The following is a 19588-nucleotide window of genomic DNA, read 5'->3' as shown; positions in this document are numbered from 1 at the left end:
GCATACTGGTGCCAGTTTAAAGCCCCTGTTAGTGTCCCTTTTATCAAGTTCTCTTATTTCTACCCATACTCTGCATAGTGCTTTTTACTTTATCAGTCTATTAAAACGTGTCACTAGGGTATTTCAGGTGTCTTATGTTATGGCTTAGAGATTGGTTGGAGAAGGAAGTAGTTTGGATCAAAATTATGCCTCTTGCTCCTTCCAGTGCTGGTGGTCTCCATTTGAAGATTGTGAAATGCATTTTAGAAGAAGTAGCTGTAAGACATCTGGAATTATAGTTTGCTATTTGAGAGCTCAGAACAGCAGCAAATTCAGAGTCTCTCTTCTCCTTGGACAATGATCCTTGTCTTGTGGCTAGGGGCAGGAAATGGGTTTCATTGTGATTCACTGTATAGCTTATTTAAAATAATTTAATTTTAACATACAAAAGCAGAAAGTACATGGGCTTAAAAGTGACACTGACTCTAAAATGGGTAACCCTATCTTATATAATTCTTTTGAAGTTTACATAATAAGTGGAAAATGCCTAGCACAGTACCTGAGTTAGTGCTCTATATGTTTGTTGAATTAACACGTGAATGAATGGGGGTGATGTCCCATGATTACATGACCGATTAAGTGGTTATGTGTAAACCATGTGATTATGAGAAGAAAAGGCCTTGAACCTTTTTTCCCTATGGCACTCTCCATTGGGGATATTACATGATTTTATCATAGAAAGCAGTTATAAAAATATATATACTTCACAATGTGGTAAATATCAGGTACATTGTAACACCATCCATTAAAATTTGACAAGAATTTGGCTGTTTGGGGGGCAAAGTATGCCTCTCTTCCCAAATACAATAGTGTTATAAAATGACTCTGACACAATACATTTCTTAGGTCCGGGCCATAGACTAGTGTGCATACTCGAAGACACTCAAGAATTTTACCATAAGGCTGAGTTTGGTTGGTAAGACCTACTGTTTTGTGTTGAATCTAAGCAGGCTTAGTTATTCAAGTGTCACTAGGATCCAAATGCAAGATAGGTTGTCCTTTAAGGCTAGTCTCAGGACAAAAACTCTACAATTACTATTGGAGGTATATATTTGTGGATTTGTGAGATCTTCATCAAATTTAATTAAAAGATTGGTCAATGAGTTAGTGGTAAATCATAGGAAAACTTCGTTGTGTCTTGGTTTCAGTTCATTCCTCTTTGTAGATACTTCTGTTTGGGGGATAAGGTCTGAAATTATTAATGTGGCCTCTAAGGCCCTACTCCTCTCTAGCCTCTTCTCATCCCACTCCGCATTGACGCAACAACCTTGCTACATTGGCCTTTTAAAGTTCCCTGAAAATGTTGCCTTCTTTTCTACCCCAGAGCCATAATAATTGATGTTTCTTCTTTCTAAAATGTTCATTATCAACCTTTCCCCCTGGATAATTCTTATTTAAAATGTTACTTCCTTCGAGAAGCTATTCTGATCCTCCAGACTCTGCTAAATACCCTTATTAGATGGTCTCTTGACATTCTGTATTTTCGTTTCTCAGCACTTATCTTAACCATAATTTACAGTCACTGTCTAAGCATTTATTTAATATGTTTCTCTTTCTAGCTTCATCAAGGTAGGGATTATTTTCTGAGTTGCTTGTTGTGGTACCTCTAGCTTTTAGCACAGTGTTTAGTTAATAGTGAGCATGTAATAAAGATCCGTCATTGAACACATTCATCAATGCTGCAAACATGCTTGAAAGGTGCAAAGGTTGCTTCATCATATATCCATTTGTACTTTTAATGATAACATTGGAATGAGTGAGTCCTAAGCACTTACAAAATCTCGGGCATGCTGCTTCTGCTCTCTAGACCTCAGCTCATCAGTAGAATGGGGAGGTCAGACTTGGCTAAATGATATGTTAAAGTCCTTTCAGTTTTAGATGCCAAATATGTCAATGCTCAGCTTACCAAAATTTTAATGCTGACTACTTTATTAAAAATGAACTCATAAAATAGGTGGAATATTTTTAGCTGTAAAATAGTAAAAGCATTTGTGAAAGTACTCCTGTAAAATGTGATTTTATAATTTTGAAAAATATTTAGCTAGACTTATTTTAACATTATGTGCACTGCATTTATTTTATATATCTGGAAAAAGAAACAATTCAGTATCCCAAACAATCACTGTGCATTTCTCAACATTGAAATGGAACAATCCATATTTCCAAAAACACTCTTCACCAAATGTTAAATGTTTATGGAACTTTGGCTAAGCCTGTTAGAAGCTTTACTACATTGTTTATTTTTTCAAAACCTCAACTGTATTTGGAAATGAATATTCATTATTATCATCATTATGACCAAAAACTATGATCTAAGAATCGTACTTGTTATAAACTCCTATGTGATAGTTAATCAGAGTTTAACCTTCTCCCTATGTAAACAATTGATCTGTAAAGCAGTGATCTAGCTAAAATTATTTATTTGAATAACTAATATTTTCTTTCAAAAAAAGATACAGTAGCATTTAGAGATACTTTTAAATTTATAAGTAACTGGGCTGAGAAGAGATCTTGGTACTGCTCCATAGTTACTGCTCACGCAGTATAAATGTGTTAGAAAAGTTTGACAATTATTGAGCAGCTATCTGCCTGACATTTTAACAAACATCTTCAAATGAATCATTTCTCGTGAAACAATATAATTTGCACTGAATTTATTTTCGTTTTTTTAAACTCAATATCACAAAACTATTCATTACATACATAGTAAATATAATCATATACCACTTCTGTTGCCTCATTTTTAGAAAGAGAATATTTCACCTTCCAAATATCCAGTGGTTTTACATACTGTTAGTTAATTCAGAAAATATTGACTGGTTATCATTTATTTGCAAGGCATTGTTCTTGATGCTTGGCATCTATAATAATAAAAGTGTAATATGCTAATTAGACCGGACAGCCAAACGACCTTCCGGACATCCTTCTGGATGTCCTTCCAGACTACCTTCTTGATGAAGCCGGGGCTGTGAGGGCTGAGGCAAGCCACCGCGGCTGCGAGGGCTAAGCCTTTTGCACGAATTTCGTGCATCAGTCCTCTAGTTCAAACATAATTAGATTGATCGGGACTTCAATAAGCTTACAGTGTACCAAAGATGATAAGACATGTGCGTAACTAAACAGAAGGTTAAAAATTGTGATAAGCATCACAAGGAGGGTACAAGCTAGGTGTTAAGGATCCCTAGCTTACATCTCCTACACAACTCTATGCTTGTGCCAAGACTTTGAATCTTCCTTAGTGCCCAGCACAGAGCCTTGCATATAAAACATATACAATTGATGTTAGCTTAGCAGATGAGCTGTGAAACTGTTTTCTAAACCTGTATCTATTTGACAAACAGGATTCTTTTTATCGAAGTCAAGCCTAAGTCTTTAATCTGAAAAGCGTGATACTTGACTTTCTTCTGATCTTGTGAATTACTGAGGTAAAATGAAAGCATAAGCGATGTCTAAGGACTCTTGCCTCCCTAAGATTTCATGACTCTTTAATACTCAATAGTCAGGCATACTGTTCATGATACCAGCTACTGTACAGTCAACACTTTTTCACTTCTCCACCATCTCCACTTTAGTACAGAACTTTTCTACACTGGCTTACGCCAAGCAGAAAATTTTCCGGAAGATTCACTTGCCCTCCACCCTCCCCCCCTCCCCCCCATTTGAAGACACCTGGCTGAATTTCAAAGGAAAAAGATACAACAGGATAAAAAGGAAACAAAAAAGGCAGTCCCCTTTACTCCCCTAAGTTTTAGCAGTTTGACTGACACTTTCTTGAGATTTTTCTTGCCACTGAGTCATTGCACACACAGAATTATGAAGCTTTAATTTCTTTAGAGGCTTGTTATATTAGAAAAATTGTTCCAAAGAAAGCAACAATCATGACATAAGCACATCTGGCTCTGGAAAATTATTCTTTATTAAGCTTTCATTTAATTACATGTGCTGAAAGGTCTGTTTTTGATTACTGTAATTTTTTTTATTTGTCCATCTGAATGATAGTAATACTGGAAATTACATACAAACCACCTGTTTTTTCTCCCCTACTAATGTGGCAAAGTTTGAGCTATTTTTTTTTTGTGGTTGCTGAATCTAGGAAGTTTTCTACTTGTTATGCTATAATATGCCTATTAAGGTAACGGCTTACTCTTGATAAGAAGAAAAGAAAATATTTGAATGGCGTTTTCAAGCATTAAATAGTGTTAAGATTAAGTTATCTGAATTCTGGTCAACTAGCAGATCTACACGTTCATGTGTCACCAATATCATCCAAAACCTAATAAATTGGCAGTTAAGCATTTAACGTCCTATGCTACAAGAAAGAAGCTTGATTTTCTTACTATTATTTTTTCACAAATCTGGCTGTATTTTCCTTAGGACCACGTTATACACTGCCTAGAAATAGGACCCGGAGAAAAGAGCGATGTCCATTGGGCCTCAGGGATCTTGAGGGCAGCACTTGCATCCTTCAGATAGATCAGCGGGCCCAGAGAAGCGTGGTCAGTACTGAATGAGAACAACGTTCTTGTAGGAAATCCCTAGGAAAGCTCAGATCAGTTTCTTAGTTCACAAATGTTAAAATTACATGAATGGACACACTGGCTTTTAAAGAACTTTTTATAAAGATTTTAGACACTAGAAAGAATCTTCGAGACCATTTAGTGAAATTCCTTTTTTGTGCGATTGAAGAGAATGAGTTCTAGAGTGATCAAGTCCTTTGTTTAGGGTCATAAAGTTATTGCTGGAAGGACCAGGGACAGGACAATGACTCCCATACCTGTACTTTTTTTTTTTTCTGTTAGATTATTTGATCTCTCTTATTTTCCTCTTTAAAAAATAGTGAAAGAGAAATTGCAAAGCTGTCAGAGAAATATGTATCTAACAATACGGTAAGTTTTCCTGAAACTCCATTTCAGCTGCATTTAAAGAGATAATGTTTGTCTTCCCTGTTTTGCAGCAGCTCTATGCCGCTCAGCTGGCCAGCATGCAGGTGTCACCTGGAGCAAAGATGCCATCAACTCCACAGCCACCAAACACAGCAGGGGCAGTGTCACCTACTGGGATAAAAAATGAAAAGAGAGGGACCAGCCCTGTAACTCAAGTTAAGGTACTTGCTTTGCAGGATTGTGGAAACAGTTTGGAAAATAGCTTCACAAAAAAGGTAGTGAACCAGGCTGTGCTGGGAATAAACAGCAGGAAGCATAGCAACATAAAGGATCCCCAAAATGCTCCTCTTTATGGTAAATTTCATGATTGAGCACTGAGAAACAGGTGTTTCCCGTTTGATAACAATAGTGCCATATTGTGAGATCTTTACCTAAATCTGTAAACTCACTTCTCAAGAGTTTTTCCCCTTTGGACTCTAGCTTTTATTTTTTAATGTTCACTGGCATGAATGGCCATGGTTTTATTACCAATGTTTTTCATAGACTTGTGACATTTCTCTCTAAGTTTCTTAAACAGGTGGGGAGCCAACTTATACTACTAGAGAAGGAGGATCTCCAAACTTTAGATTTAAAAAGGGGAACAAAAAAAAGAGCCTACTTCTGGGCTTTATGTGGTTTTCTGATAAAGGTCTTCCCTTCAAAAATAGGAAGGTGGGCTCTGAAGAATGAGGGGTAGCATTGCATAATCATGTCTGATGCCATATAGGTTGTGATAAGATAAACAGGCTCTCCCAAGGTATTGCTAGGACATTAATAGATACCTTTCCTCACTGATTTTCAGTGCCTAAGAATGGGGCGGCCAGGAGGTACTTGGTGACTAAGGGAAATTGATGATCCATTCCAACTTTGTGCTACAGCTGGTACCTATAGGTGGTACTGGTTGGTTTTTATGATTGCCTTTCCTTCCTAAGTTGAATTAACAAATTCAAACAATTCAGAAAAAACAATTGTTTTATATAATGACTTATCTATTTAGAGGGTTATGCTAAGCACAGATGTATGATTGTAATGTACCCAAAGTACTTCGTTGGGAGGAAATTTACAATTATTAAATCTTCACATGGAAAATATCCAAAACTCAACAAAAATCATTGAATGCTACAAACTCACTGAAATCATTTTATTTTCTAATATTTTCAGACAGAAATGTTGAGATTTCAGAAAGGACTTTATAAAAATGGGTCCTAAATACCAAAGATAAGAAAAGTAAACATCATTAAGAGAGATAGTTCTGGCTGTGCCCCACCTAAAGGAATTAATTTAATGCCACCCGTGATTTTAAATTCTCCAAAGAACTAAATGGACATTTATGCTTTGTTGTTAGAAATATTGAAACATGAAAATACGCTGTTTACATTTATTAAGGTAGCATAACTATGGTAACAGACTTTTTATATCCCAAGAGTTTTTATTTGTGAATAAGAGTCAGAACACTACAACTCAAACCAAGGCACTTTGTTTAATTACAGTTGTTAGAGTATGAGCATATCAAACATCAGTGACTTGAGGTATTGAGTATTAGCTATTTTAACATGAAAAAGTCATTTTATAAGTGAATTGGCCAAATGGAACTGCACCAAACCAAGCCTTTACTGGATGAGTAAAATGTTCCCTGGTTAAATTTAAGTTTATATCTGCTTTCACCATTCCAGCTTCGTGGGCCAACTGAATTTTATTACTCACTTGACCACATGCAAATTCTTAGGGAGTTCTCTATATAATTTGACCTGACTATATTTTATGTTAATAACAAAGAAAGTATTCCTTATTCCTTATATGTATTAGATTGTTTATTGTATGTGTGGGTAAAAATATATAAGCCAAAACATAAAGCAAATGTTTTAAATTTTAAAAATAGCTCCTATCTATTATTGAAGAAGTTCTGAGAACAATCTTGCAATCTTCTAATTGAAAGAATTATGGTCACTAAAATATCTCATGTTTCTGTTTGTGTCATTGCTTTCTTTGTGTATATAACATGTCTACATCACAAAAGGCTAGTTCTCTGAAGGTAACAAAAATAGACACAAATGGTTTTATGTACCTTCTTTCCCCCAGAATTTTTATTCACTATAATTCTCAACATCAGAAGTCAGAATGCTTCTGTCCAAATGTCAGTTCAATCATTTTTACCAGTCGTGTCACATTGGGCAAGTTACTTAAACCTTCTTTAGACTTAATGTTCTCTGTAAAATGAAAGTTCATATTATTATGGGTCTTAAATACGAGAATGCATCCTCTAGCATGTAGTGAGTATTCCAAAATGTTATTGTAGTGGTGATGAGGCTGTTAATGATGATCTGGTGGTAATAAAGAAGATGGTGGTGGTGGTAGTAGCGCTTGTGATTGAAATTTCTAGGTGTATACCGAGAGATACTAACGAACTACCTGAAGGATTAACATTTTCAACTATGATGAAGGGACAGGGACCAGATATACTATACCAGCTTAAACGACTGAAACTCAGGACAAAATATATAAAACAATGGTTTTCAGACATTTACAATAGGAGTATAGGACAGTGATTCCTGATTAAAAAGAAAAAGTGAGGCAAAGACCATAGTTGTTTCAGCTTGCTATCTAGAGGGAATTGCCAGGCAATAGTGCAGGGAGGGGTACACATGAAGTTTGGCAGCCTCCCTGAGGAAAGAGAGAGAGTTCATAGTTTAGGGATACTAAGGTAGATGGAATTTGTGAGGTGGAGTGCCAGTGAGGGTAGAGCTGCACACAGAGAGTGCATTGAAGATCTACTGAAGGCTCCCCAAATTTAGCTGAGTATTGATTAGCATATGTATATGAGGAAACTATCTAACAACAGGGGAGATCAGATTAGCAGACAAAACAGTTGTAAGATTCACAATGGACTGAGGATGGTTTGAATTCCCATTAGCCAGAGTAGAAAGTTCTCCTGACAGATGGCATGTCCAGTAGAATCCCAGAAGGGTGTTACCTCAGTAGTGGGGCCAAATTATCCCTAGATTAAAAGCATCTCTGGACCTGCCTAACAGCACCTAAAAGTGTGTCCAGAAAGGATTAAATTGTCCTGCATCGCAGCACAAAGTTCACAAATATTTAGAGGGATATACAAACTCTGACACCCAATGTAAAGTTCACAATGTGTAGTGTCCATTCAGTAATTATCAGGCTTTCGTAGAGGCTAGAAAATATGAACAATAATGAGGAGAAAACTCAGTCCATAGAACCAGACCCCCAAATGACACATATCATTGAATTAGCAGGTAAAACAGTAAACACAGCTATTATAAGAGACTTACAAGTATAGCCAACTGAGGAATTAGGCAAATCTGCTTCCCCCCAAACACCCACAGAGTTTCTGTCAGGCCAGGACCAGCTGTGAGGACCAGTAGCAGGTCTGGCATGGTAGAAAGAGATGTACATGATTGGGAGCTGATAGGTGCCTCCCGTGCCCAGTGGCATTGTTTGTGGAAGTGCCAATTATTAAATTATAAAGATAAATAAATTGAAGTATATTCAAAGCTGAATAAAACCAGATGTTATAAACTCCATATGTTCAAGAACTTAGGGGAAAACCTAAGAGTTATAAGGCAAGACATGGAAGACAAATTGAATGTCTAGAGATGAAAAAAAAAAAGCACTGTTTGAAATGAAAAGTATACTCACTGGATTAGTACTGAATGAGATTAGCAACAAACTAGACATTGCAGAAGAAAAGATTAGGGAACTTGATTACATGACAATGAAATTATCCAAAATTAAATACAGAGGAAAAAGACAGTGCTGCAGGACATCAAATGACCTGATATATGCAACTGAAACCCCAGAAGGAGAATGAAGGAACAGAAAACTATATTTAAGAAGTAATTGCAAATTTGAAGAAAACTCTGACCTTAGATATCTAAGAAGCTGAGTGAACCTAGTATATGAATCACTATTACTTAGATATGAATAAAGGAACTGACTAGTCTAACTATCCTTTGAGTTTAGAACAAAAGGAAGTAAATTATAATTAAGCATATTGGATAATTTTGACATTCATAAAGGATGTAACTGTTACCTAAGAACCTATGCTATGTCTAGATGTAAATGAAAGAACATAGCAACATGGATGTGTCTGATTACCTATTTCCTACCATGACAAAAACAGAACAAAACAAGAGCAAAAACACTGTAGGACATCCCTACATTATCGAATGACTTTTTGTCTCTGATAGTATAGTAGTAAAGGGACCTGGGATTTGGAGTCCAATAAACTAGAATTCAGATTTTGTCCCTCCACATAGAGCTTTGGACAGTGCTTTCATCACTCTGACTCAGCTTCCTTTGTGAAGTTAGAATAATACTGCCCAACCTCGTAGTTTATTGAAAGTGACATAAGCTAATATGTGTGAAAATGTCTAGCACAGTGCTTGGAACATAATGGCTCCTTTGTTGAATGTGATTTTTATTTTTTTCGAGTTCTCCTTCCTGAGTAGTATTTTCTGGCATCCCCTTTTGTTGCCTCTTTAACAATGACCATTAATACTGGAAGAGACCTTAGAGATCAGCTAAAATCAGGCCTTTTTTTCTCCTAGAGATGAAGAAATTGAGCCTCAGAGAGGTCACAGGGTTACCAAGGGGGAGGATGTTCTGTTTCCAAGCTTTACTGTGTGTTTTAAACAATAACATTAAAAGCAAGTTCTCTGTGCCTCCTCAGAAGCAAAACAGGAATTAACATTTGCTGACAATTTTATTTAGGACACAATAATGTAGATCTTAAAACTGAACATTTAAATGAATATGCTCATATTACAAGTAAGTTTTTAGCATGGTGGAAGTGTTACGGGTGTTTTATGGCAGGATAAATGAGACAAAATAATGGCAAGGAGCTTAGCTTCCGAGCTTCTGGTTAAACTAGAGTTACAAGCAAGATATTTGAGTCCTGTGCTCAGTATAGGACAGGTCTTAAAATAGACATTCTGTAAATATATGGAGCAAAGATATAAAGAGACATCACTTTAGACATGAAAAATAAATTGCATATAGCATGGTATGTAAAACATAATTATAATGTGTGCTAGCTCTTTGCAAAAATTAATTTTAAACATGAATAGAGACCAGAATACAGACCATGAAGAGTGCCCACACCCAGAAAGCCACATAGAAGCCATGCTGCGGCAGGCGGCTCCGGGCAGAGGCCCAGGAGATCAGAGAAGTCCTCCTGTGTTTCCATTTTTAAAGTACTTGCAATTGTTTGATTTAAAATATATATTAAAAAATTAGCTGCAGGGCCTATTTATAGTCCCAGGAACTTTTTAGAGAGACTAACACAAAAGCACTACAGAGCTGCTGAAATTTTAAATAATTCTTTGTAAATGCCCTAGGTTAATTTAGATCCCTGAAAACACATTAGGAAATTAAGCTGTAATGTGAGCTAATTCAGATTTTAATTTGGCAAAAAGAATGATCCAACTACACAGTTAATGTAAATAGAAGCATAACACAGGGAAATTAATGAGGTTTCCTTCTGATGAATCTTCAAGGAGGTAGATAATTAGCTTCTTTTGTTATGATTGTAGGAGAATGTGGCATTGTCTCTGAGGTGTAAAATAACTGTGGCTTACTAAGTGATAATGTGCTTCATTTGTCTTTTTCTTTTTAATAATTATTTATGTTAAACTCCCGTAGGATGAAGCAGCAGCACAGCCGCTGAATCTCTCATCCAGACCCAAGACAGCGGAGCCTGTCAAGTCCCCAACCTCTCCCACCCAGAGCCTCTTCCCAGCCAGCAAAACCAGCCCCGTCAGCCTGCCCAACAAAAGCGGCATCCCCAGCCCCATTGCAGGGAGCCTGGGAAGGGGATCCTCTCTAGGTAAATGGAAAGGTCAACACCAGGAAGAGACTTATGAATTAGGTAACAGAACACACACCTGTTGAGTGATGATTGATCCTTGCTTCCAAAGTGTTCCTTAGTCCAAGAAAAAGCAAAAAAGCAAAATATGTCCTACTGAAACATAACCCAATTTGGTGCCCTTTGGGTTATTAGAGCTTTTGGAAAAGGCCATCATATAAATTCTGTTGGGGATGGGTTCTTGAGATGATGATGAATTCGATCCAGCAAATCAGACTGTTGGGAATTTCTGTGTTCCATCAGTGCTTTGCCACTAAAGTAACTCTGGGCAGAAGGAGTGACCATGAGCCCTCCAAGGACCTAAAGGGACCCTGGCCTCAAAGCTGCCCACCCAAAGTCCAAAATTCCTTTGAAATGTTATGTTTCTTTTTAAAAATGTATGTGGATTTCACATCTAATCTATTAGTTTGCATTAAAACAAATATACGTGAAATAAAATTGGAATATAATAAGATATAGTGATCCTCTGGCTTGTTAGAGTTGCTGACACGTGGCCAGGTCTCTCTAGGAACGCTCACACCCCATGTGGGAAGTGTGCAGGGAAATCATGGCTTCTGGCGTCAGACAGACTTGGACTAAGAGCCTTTACTTACTAGCTGTATAATCCCGGGGAAGATATTTAATCTTTTAAACTTCAGTTTCCTAATCTTTGAAAGGGGGATATTATTACCTTGGCTCGTAGGTTGTTATGAGAATTAAGAGAGAAAAATGCATGTAAATTGCCTAACATGGTGTCTGGCCCCTTTAAGGTGTAAGGTTTAAAAAGGCTGGGCTGAGTGAATACCAGCACCCTTACAAGTACGCGTGTGGAATGAAGCATGTGAAAAACTTGTCAGGAGCTCTGTTACTTTATTGTTACTATACACTTTAAGTCTCTCACTTTTCAGATAAAGACACAGACATTCAAAGGGATTAGGGAATAACCTAAGCATTTCTTCACCATATTACCTTCCTTGTGTTATTGAGTCCTGGAGCCTGAAATGCTGATTGCAATAAGTTAAATAATGTATATATATAGCCATTTACAGCTTACCATTTTTGCCTATCTTATTTGATTTTTTTCACAATAATCTTATGAGTTAGGTAGTGTAGTGTTATTACCCTGGTTGTATGTAAATGGGGTTCTCACAGGTAAAATGACTTGCCCACAGCCATGTATCTGTGCAATCAGCAGAACTAAGACCAGAATCCAGGTCCTCTCCCACGGAATCAGCGCTCCTTTTGTGAACCCACAGTCGGGGCATTTGCAGAACTGTGCTGAGTCGAAGTCAGAGGTGACTCGTTCTCACTGAAATTTGCACATTAGGAGCCACACAGCGGCCTGTTCTCATTTTGAGTCAGGATGCCTTTTGGAGGCCTGAGATCCTCAGCCCAAGTCAGTGGGTTTGCTGTGGGAGGAAGGACCAAAGCAAACCCAGTGTGTGAATGTGATCACTGGATCATTGGAAGCTGTGAGATGAGAAAGAAGCCAACATCAGTAAATAATAATAGAGTTTATCTTGAAATGGCCCTCCTATTATCCATTTCCAAGTTTTGTTGGGAAAGCATTGATTTGCTGTACTGAGCATTGTGAGGGACAGAGGTGACCCTGTCACAGGCCCTGCTTTTATGAAGTTTATACTTCAGCAGAGCATATGTCTTAGATCCTGAGCTGAAAGAAATGGGCTGAAGTAATGCCTCTCTGCTCCAGACAATATAGGAGAGATTTTTTTTTTTTGTTATCAGAAAAGCTTCAGAGCACAAGACATGGGTTTCTATATCCTAAAAAGTGACTGATTTAAAAATTTTCCCATAGATAGCCTTGAGAATATTTTCTAAAAGCAAAGGCAGGTGCACATGTACACACAAACGCACACACACACACACACAGACATGGGCCATGAAATGGTCATACCAGGTTACAAACAAGTGGGTTGAAATCTACTAATCAGCAAGCAATTGTTTTACTTTTCTGTTGAACTGGAAAAACTTACCTATATAAATTTTAACCTATAGTATAATGCAAGATATGAAGGAAAATTAGTCAGTTTAATTTTGAAAATTTTCCCACTGTGTTGCATGGAACATAATGAAAGTAAACCTTTATTATCACTTTACTTAAAGCTTTGTTCTTATGTGAAAACCATCCCCACTCATACAGCCTGGCTATCAGGAAGGCAGGAAGCTGAGAGCAGTGGGTGATGGGGCTGGGGGCAGGGAATGGGCTGTCATTCTGTTGGTAAATAACTGAGGCAGCATGAGGAGTAGAATGCTTCATTAACCAGCCAGTGACTGGGGAACAGAGAGTGTGGTGTGTTTCTTCCCGCCCCCTCTCTCCTGCAGTGGACATGCAAACACACACATACAGATGTCATTGAAGCACGCATGTAGCCTCGCAGATCCTTTCTGCTAGGCCAGCAACAGCTTTCCTGAATTAGCACACCAAATATAATGAGCAGCCTGAACAGACATCTCTGTTCCCCCTTCCCACTCCCTTCTTCCCCACTACTCTCCTTCTAATTGTTAGACATAGCAGCGCAGATAAATATATACACACAATTGGAATCCAGGAACCTTCATCCGTGAGGTGGGTTGACAGCCCAGATAAACTGGAGTGCTAGGGCATCCTCCAAGAGCTAAAAAACAAAGCAAAACAAAACCAAAACCCAAAACCACCACCAACAAAACAACACAGCTTCATCGCCCTGGCCTTCTGTGCTCTATGTACAGTATTGCGATTTTCTTAATAGCAAACTTGCCCCTTCCTTGTTTGGCAAATGCAGCATTCTACAGGGGAGTGGAGAGCAGCAATATTTTGTAAAGATTCTCACCTCACAAGCCTCTGATAATGCATCCTGTGTGTGCAGATATCCTGTCCAGTCTCAACTCCCCTGCCCTGTTTGGGGATCAGGACACGGTGATGAAAGCCATTCAGGAGGCTCGGAAGATGCGAGAGCAGATCCAGCGGGAGCAACAGCAGCAACAGCCACACGGGATTGATGGGAAACTGCCCTCCATGAATAATATGGGGCTGAACAACTGCAGGAATGAAAAGGTAAAACTGGCTTCCCTCCTTCACTGGCTCGCTAGCGCCATTGGCTCCTTCTCATCTGGCTCTTTCCAGGCTCTCAAGCATCAACCAGGCACTCAACCTACCTGCCCGTTGTCTTCCTGTCCCATTCCAAAAGATTTAGAAATATCTTATAATAAAGGGGATATGTGAGGTTATTAGAATAAGAATATAATATTTAAAAAGAAGCTTATGCGGTCATGATGGGATAGCTTACTATAACTCATCACTGAATTTGCTCTAAGTGTCCTATCAGCCAGAGCAAAAAATAAAACAAAGCAGCTTACAGAATGCATTTGCTGATTTTTTTTGTTGTTCAGCAACTATTTATCAAGTGCTTATTTTATGGAAGATACTGTTTTAGGCATGGGAGATGCAACAGTAAACAAGTCAGATAAAAATCCCTGCTCTCATAGAGCTGACATTCTAATAGGGGAACACAGATGATCAAAAAAAAAATAAATATGAAATATAGAATGCAATGCCAGCAGTCTTAGGAGTGAATACATGCTTTGAGAAAAATAGAAGCAAGTTCAGGGGATAGGGATTGTGGGGTTGCTCCTTTAGACGGGGAGCTAAGGACTCTGAGAAAGTGACACTGAGTAGAGGTATGAATGAAGTCATGGTGCAGGGAGGCCCTGCGAGGAGCTGGGGTAAGAGCATCCAGCAGCGGGAACATTAGCGTAGAGGCCCTTGGGGCATAGGACCAATGACCAGAAGGCAAGTGTGGCAGGTGCTGCATGAGAGAAGGGGACGTGTGGGACAGAGCATGGTAGACCTTGTGGGCCTTGGAAAGACTTTGCATTTTACTCTGTGGTGGGAACCTTTAGACAGGTTTTGTCCAGAGCATTGACATGATGTGACTTACCTACAAAAAGAGCATTCATGTGATGTGTGAGAATGAACTGGAGGAGGTTAAGAATGGGGACACTTGAGAGGCTTTTGTAGTTCGTTGAGTGAAAAAATTTGATTATCTGATGAATGAATGATCCTTACCATTCCGTGCATCACTCCAATTTCTGCCTCCCTCTTCACATAGCTGTCTTCTGTGTCCCTGTCTCTCCAAATCTCCCTCTTCTTAGAAGGATGTTAGTCATTGGATGTAGTTCCGCCCTAATCCAGGATGACCTTATTTTAACTTGATTATATCTGCAAAGACCTTATTTCCAAATAAGGCCCCATTTTCAGGTACCAAAGGTGAGGACTTGAATATATCTTTTTGGGGGACACAAGACAATCAATTTGTGGGATACAGAGCCATTGCTCATTTCAAATCAACCTCCCATTCTTGATGGATCTATATACGTTAGCCAGGAGACAGCTGGGATACCAGGGGCTGGGAAGAGGTTTGAGAGGATGGAACTCTCATAGCATGTCTGTGACCAAAGCCCTTACCAGATTACAAAGCTTAGCTCTGGAAGTGTTGACTTCCCAAAGCTTAATAAAGAATTCAACTTTACTCTCAGTTCTCATTGCATTGAATTACTGATGTTAACATTAAATATATATATATATATATATATACATATATATATATATATATATGTATATATATATATATATATATATGTGTGTGTGTGTGTGTGTATACATTTAAATGTAATCATTATTGACACCCTGCCTTGATTGATCCTCTTGGCAGAAGGTTCAGATCAGGTCAGAGAGAGACTATCTGGGGGAATGGCAGGTCTTTCAGTGCCTTTTAACCCATAAACATTTATATACTTGGGACTCGTCAGGCACATGCCAGCCACTGGATCTGTTCTGTTAAGTGCTTCATCCCTGGCAGTGGGCTCACAAGGCAGAGCCCTTCTTTAAGAGCTGCCAGGACCACAAGGAAAAAAAAGGCCTTGTCCCCAAACCTCTTCTATCTCTCTGATGTTAAGGATAAACACAGAGTCATTCTTTTGACCTAAGATACTGTCTTGCACTCAGTGAGAACACCATGAAATAATAACACATTTAATTTTAATGTAAATAACTTCCTAAGATCCTTTCTTGGAACATGGGTACATAAAGAAGTTTTGGCATAGGGCTAATGAGTGGGAAATTGGGTTAAAAACAAGGGTTTATGCACCATGGACCATCTCCTACTTTACAATTTTGTCCAGGGTTAATCCTAAAATTAATTTGAGAAACATGTCAGCAATTTGTTTAATTGAGTCTTTTTTATTTATTAGTTTTCAAATGAAGTAATATATACTTACTGAAAATTCTGGTAATACAGAAAGATATATGGTGAAAAGCTAATTAGCCTCCTCACCCCATTAACTACCGTTAATGATTCAAAAATTTTCTTTGAGTAGTAACAACCATTAGTGATTCAGAAATTTTCTTTGCATATATGAGAAAGTATTAATGAGTTAAAAAATATATATTCTCACTTGGAATAGTAGTCACTGAGTGTCACCAACTACGTGATATTTGGCAAGTTGGTTAACCTGACTCTCAATTCCTTCATCTATAATATAAGAGTAGTAATCTGAGATACAATGACATAAGCTTATATGAGTATACCCAGCCCAACTCCTGGTACAGAGTAGGAACTTTCTTACCTTATGTTTCCATTCCATTTTTTAAAACTGAATTTATTGGAGTGATATTGGTTCACCAAACCTTACATCATCTACATTCTACACACTGCATCGTGTGTCCACCTCCCAAAGTTTCTTTCTGTCCCCACTTTCCCTGCCTTTGCCCACCTTCATCCCCACCTCCCCCCATTTCCCTCTGGCTATCACCACACTGTTGTCTGTGTCTATGTGTTACTTACATTTTTTTTTTGTTTTGGTTAATCTCTTCACTTTCTTTCATCCAACGCCCCCCCCCCCCCCCACACACACACACTCCACCCTACTGACAGCTGTCAGTCTGTTTCATTATCCTTTCCAACTAAATCATGGTGGGTTTTAAATATGTGGGACAAATATACTACTTTGTCACAGATAAGAGATCCTCACACAATAGTGGGTCAGTAGAAGGAAGCAGTAGAGGTGTTGGCATACTGGCCAACTCACATACTTAAACTCCTTTCCAACTGAGGTAATACACGAAGTTAGAAACTTCAGATTTATTAGATTAAATCAGGGTTTCTCATCCTTGGCATTATTAACATTTTTGCCCTGGTAATTCTTGGTCATGGGGGTACTAATTTGGCCTCTATTTATTAGATATCAGCTGCATTCCCCCCTTTTGTGACAATTAAAAATGACTTTAGACATTGTCAGATGTTTTCTATTGGGGGAGGGAGGACAAAATTACTGCTAGTTGAAAAACACTGGGCTCAGTAAAATATATTTAGAATTAATACATTTCAGAAATTTTATTCTACAAAAAACTAATTATTTCGTTTAAATAGCTGTATTATTGTTAAATTATGAAAAAAATTTGCCTTTGACTAATGTCATGAATGAAATATTTCTTTGAAAAATACATATGGAAATTTTTGTTTGGAATCCTATCTAATAAAAGAGTAATATGCAAACTGACCATCACTCTAAGACACAAGATGGCCGCCCCCATGTGGTCAAAGATGGCTGCTCCTATGTGGACATAAGATGGCCACCACAAGATGGCCTGCAGGAGAGGGGAGTTATGTGCAATTAGGGGTGAACAGGCTAGCAGAGGAGGGCAGTTGGGGGAGACCAGGCCAGCAGGGGAGGACAGTTGGGGCAGGACCAGGCCTGCAGTGGGGGGCAGTTAGGGGAGGGACCAGACCTGCAAGGGAGAGCAGTTGGGGGGACCAGTCCTGTAGGGGAGGGCATCGGGCCTAAACGGGCGGTCAGACATCCCTCAAGGGGTCCCAGATTGGAGAGGGTGCAGGCTGGGCTGAGGGGACACCCCCCCACACCCCCCGTGCATGAATTTCGTGCACTGGGCCTTTAGTATTAACATAAAGAGTATTTAAAATAGAATGTGTGTATATGCTATTTAGTTTTGGGGGAAAATGAGACACGTGTTCAGTACTGTTGCAGCAACTTGGCCTTTCAGTGAAGCCCCTCAGTCCTATTAAGCAGGCTTAGAATAGCAGCATCCTGATCCATAACCTAGCAGAACATTGGCACTGGACACACCTTGCTTTCAGCAGTGAATCTCTCTGTGTCTGACACTGTGACCCGAGATAGTTGAATTTGTACCATCAATTGGAGTTGAAGTTCAAAGTTAATGCACTATTCACTTCAAATACAGGTCAATTTAAATATTTCTCACTGAGTTTTCTTAATTCATTTTGGAAGAAGACATCTGAGGTCCTGAAATAAGAACACCTTATTTCACATTAGAAGACAAGGAAGAGAGATGAAAGATTAGGCTAAGATTGAAAGTAATGATGAAAAACCAAACTTGACCTAAAATTTATCACACTGAATATGACTGAGCCCCTGAGGGGAAGCAGCAGGGTGATTTCTACAGAACCAGAAAGCCCTGGTTTCCCAGTTAAAGGGAGTTGTCTCGGCCCATGACTTTACTGGTTGAATTTGGAGCACTGGAAAAGTCCATGACATTCAGGGATGTGTTCACAAGCTCTCCTTAACTTTTGTGAGCTCCCTCCCCAATAGTGTCACTCATTTGAACATACATTTTGTGGTTTTGTAGGCTTTGTTTAGTTTCTAGAGTTGGTATCTATTCTTGCTCACTAGGTTAGTTGCAGCCAGAAGAGTAAATTAGAACATTAAAGGACTCCTGTGATCATAGATTTGGTTCTCTTATAATCAGAATAATCCGTCTTAATTTTATGAGCTTCCATAGGACACTACTTTTTCTTCTGGAGGATCAGATCTTCTGAAGTCAAAGAGGGTAAATATATAATGTGAAATAAGGTTGATAAAATGGATTGTTTTGAATTCAATTGAACTGTCTTCAAAATTGTCCATTTTGGAATTATCTGTTTCCTTAAATATAAAGATCTATAAATTAGATTTATGAATTTGTTCTCATAACCTGTAATACAGTTTTAGAAAAATTTTCACAATGTTGCTGTCATAAAACTTTATAATTTATTAAGCATCCCTGGTTGCTCTTTTATTTGGACATTCTTTATAAAGGGGTGTGTCATAGATCTGAGAAGCAGATGATGAGGTGGAAATTAGCGAGCAGGTTCATTGGGGAGTTCTCCTTTTGATTGCCACCTATGTAATGGAAAGGATAAAGCAATGCAGTCTCAACTAAGACCTCAGCCAAGCCCATAGGAAGCTTGGAGGCTGCCATGGCCATTCAGAATTGCCCCAAGTGGAGGGGGTGAGTTTTTACACACTTGTGTCAACCCGTTTTTGGATGAGGGCTTCCTTTGGAAGTCTCTTCAGCTAGGTCAATGCCAAACAGCTGAGGGTGAGCTACCAACATATTTTGCAGCTGAGGGAATAAATCTTTCAATCCTAAAGGAGAAATCTAGGCAGTGCATCACAATGTCCATTGTAGATTGTTTGTATGACAAGTAGTAACATTAGATGTATATAAAACATGTTTGATACGTACATAAATGTGGACAAGCATTTACTACACAGGCACAGAAGTGCTTGTGTCTTTATAACACATATGGAATCACATATATGTTCATATGAATACATGTCTACCCATGGTGCATTTCACCATATTTGGTAAATCCCTATTTTGGCACTTTAAAATGAAACATTGTTAACTTGATCAGCCAGAACGGCACCAACGGAGATGTTCTGGTCGGTTGTGTCACAA

The 19588-nt window shown here is 38.5% G+C and overlaps 1 protein-coding gene across 1 annotated transcript in view; it reads left to right on the top strand.

Annotated features, from left to right (window-relative positions):
• The window catches only part of SOX6 (SRY-box transcription factor 6), a 386487-nt gene that overhangs the window by 300410 nt on the left and 66489 nt on the right, over positions 1–19588 (top strand). The window contains exons 10-12 of the mRNA XM_080642731.1: positions 4994–5143; positions 10629–10854; positions 13698–13885. Of these exons, the coding sequence (XP_080498857.1) occupies positions 4994–5143; positions 10629–10854; positions 13698–13885 (564 nt within the window). The remainder of the gene's footprint in view (positions 1–4993; positions 5144–10628; positions 10855–13697; positions 13886–19588) is intronic.

This window comes from Plecotus auritus (genome assembly GCF_963455305.1).
Source record: "Plecotus auritus genome assembly, chromosome: 9".
Taxonomy (NCBI): Eukaryota; Metazoa; Chordata; class Mammalia; order Chiroptera; family Vespertilionidae; genus Plecotus; species Plecotus auritus.
Note: the sequence above shows the minus strand (reverse complement) of the source record. Positions and strands in the feature narration are given on the sequence as shown.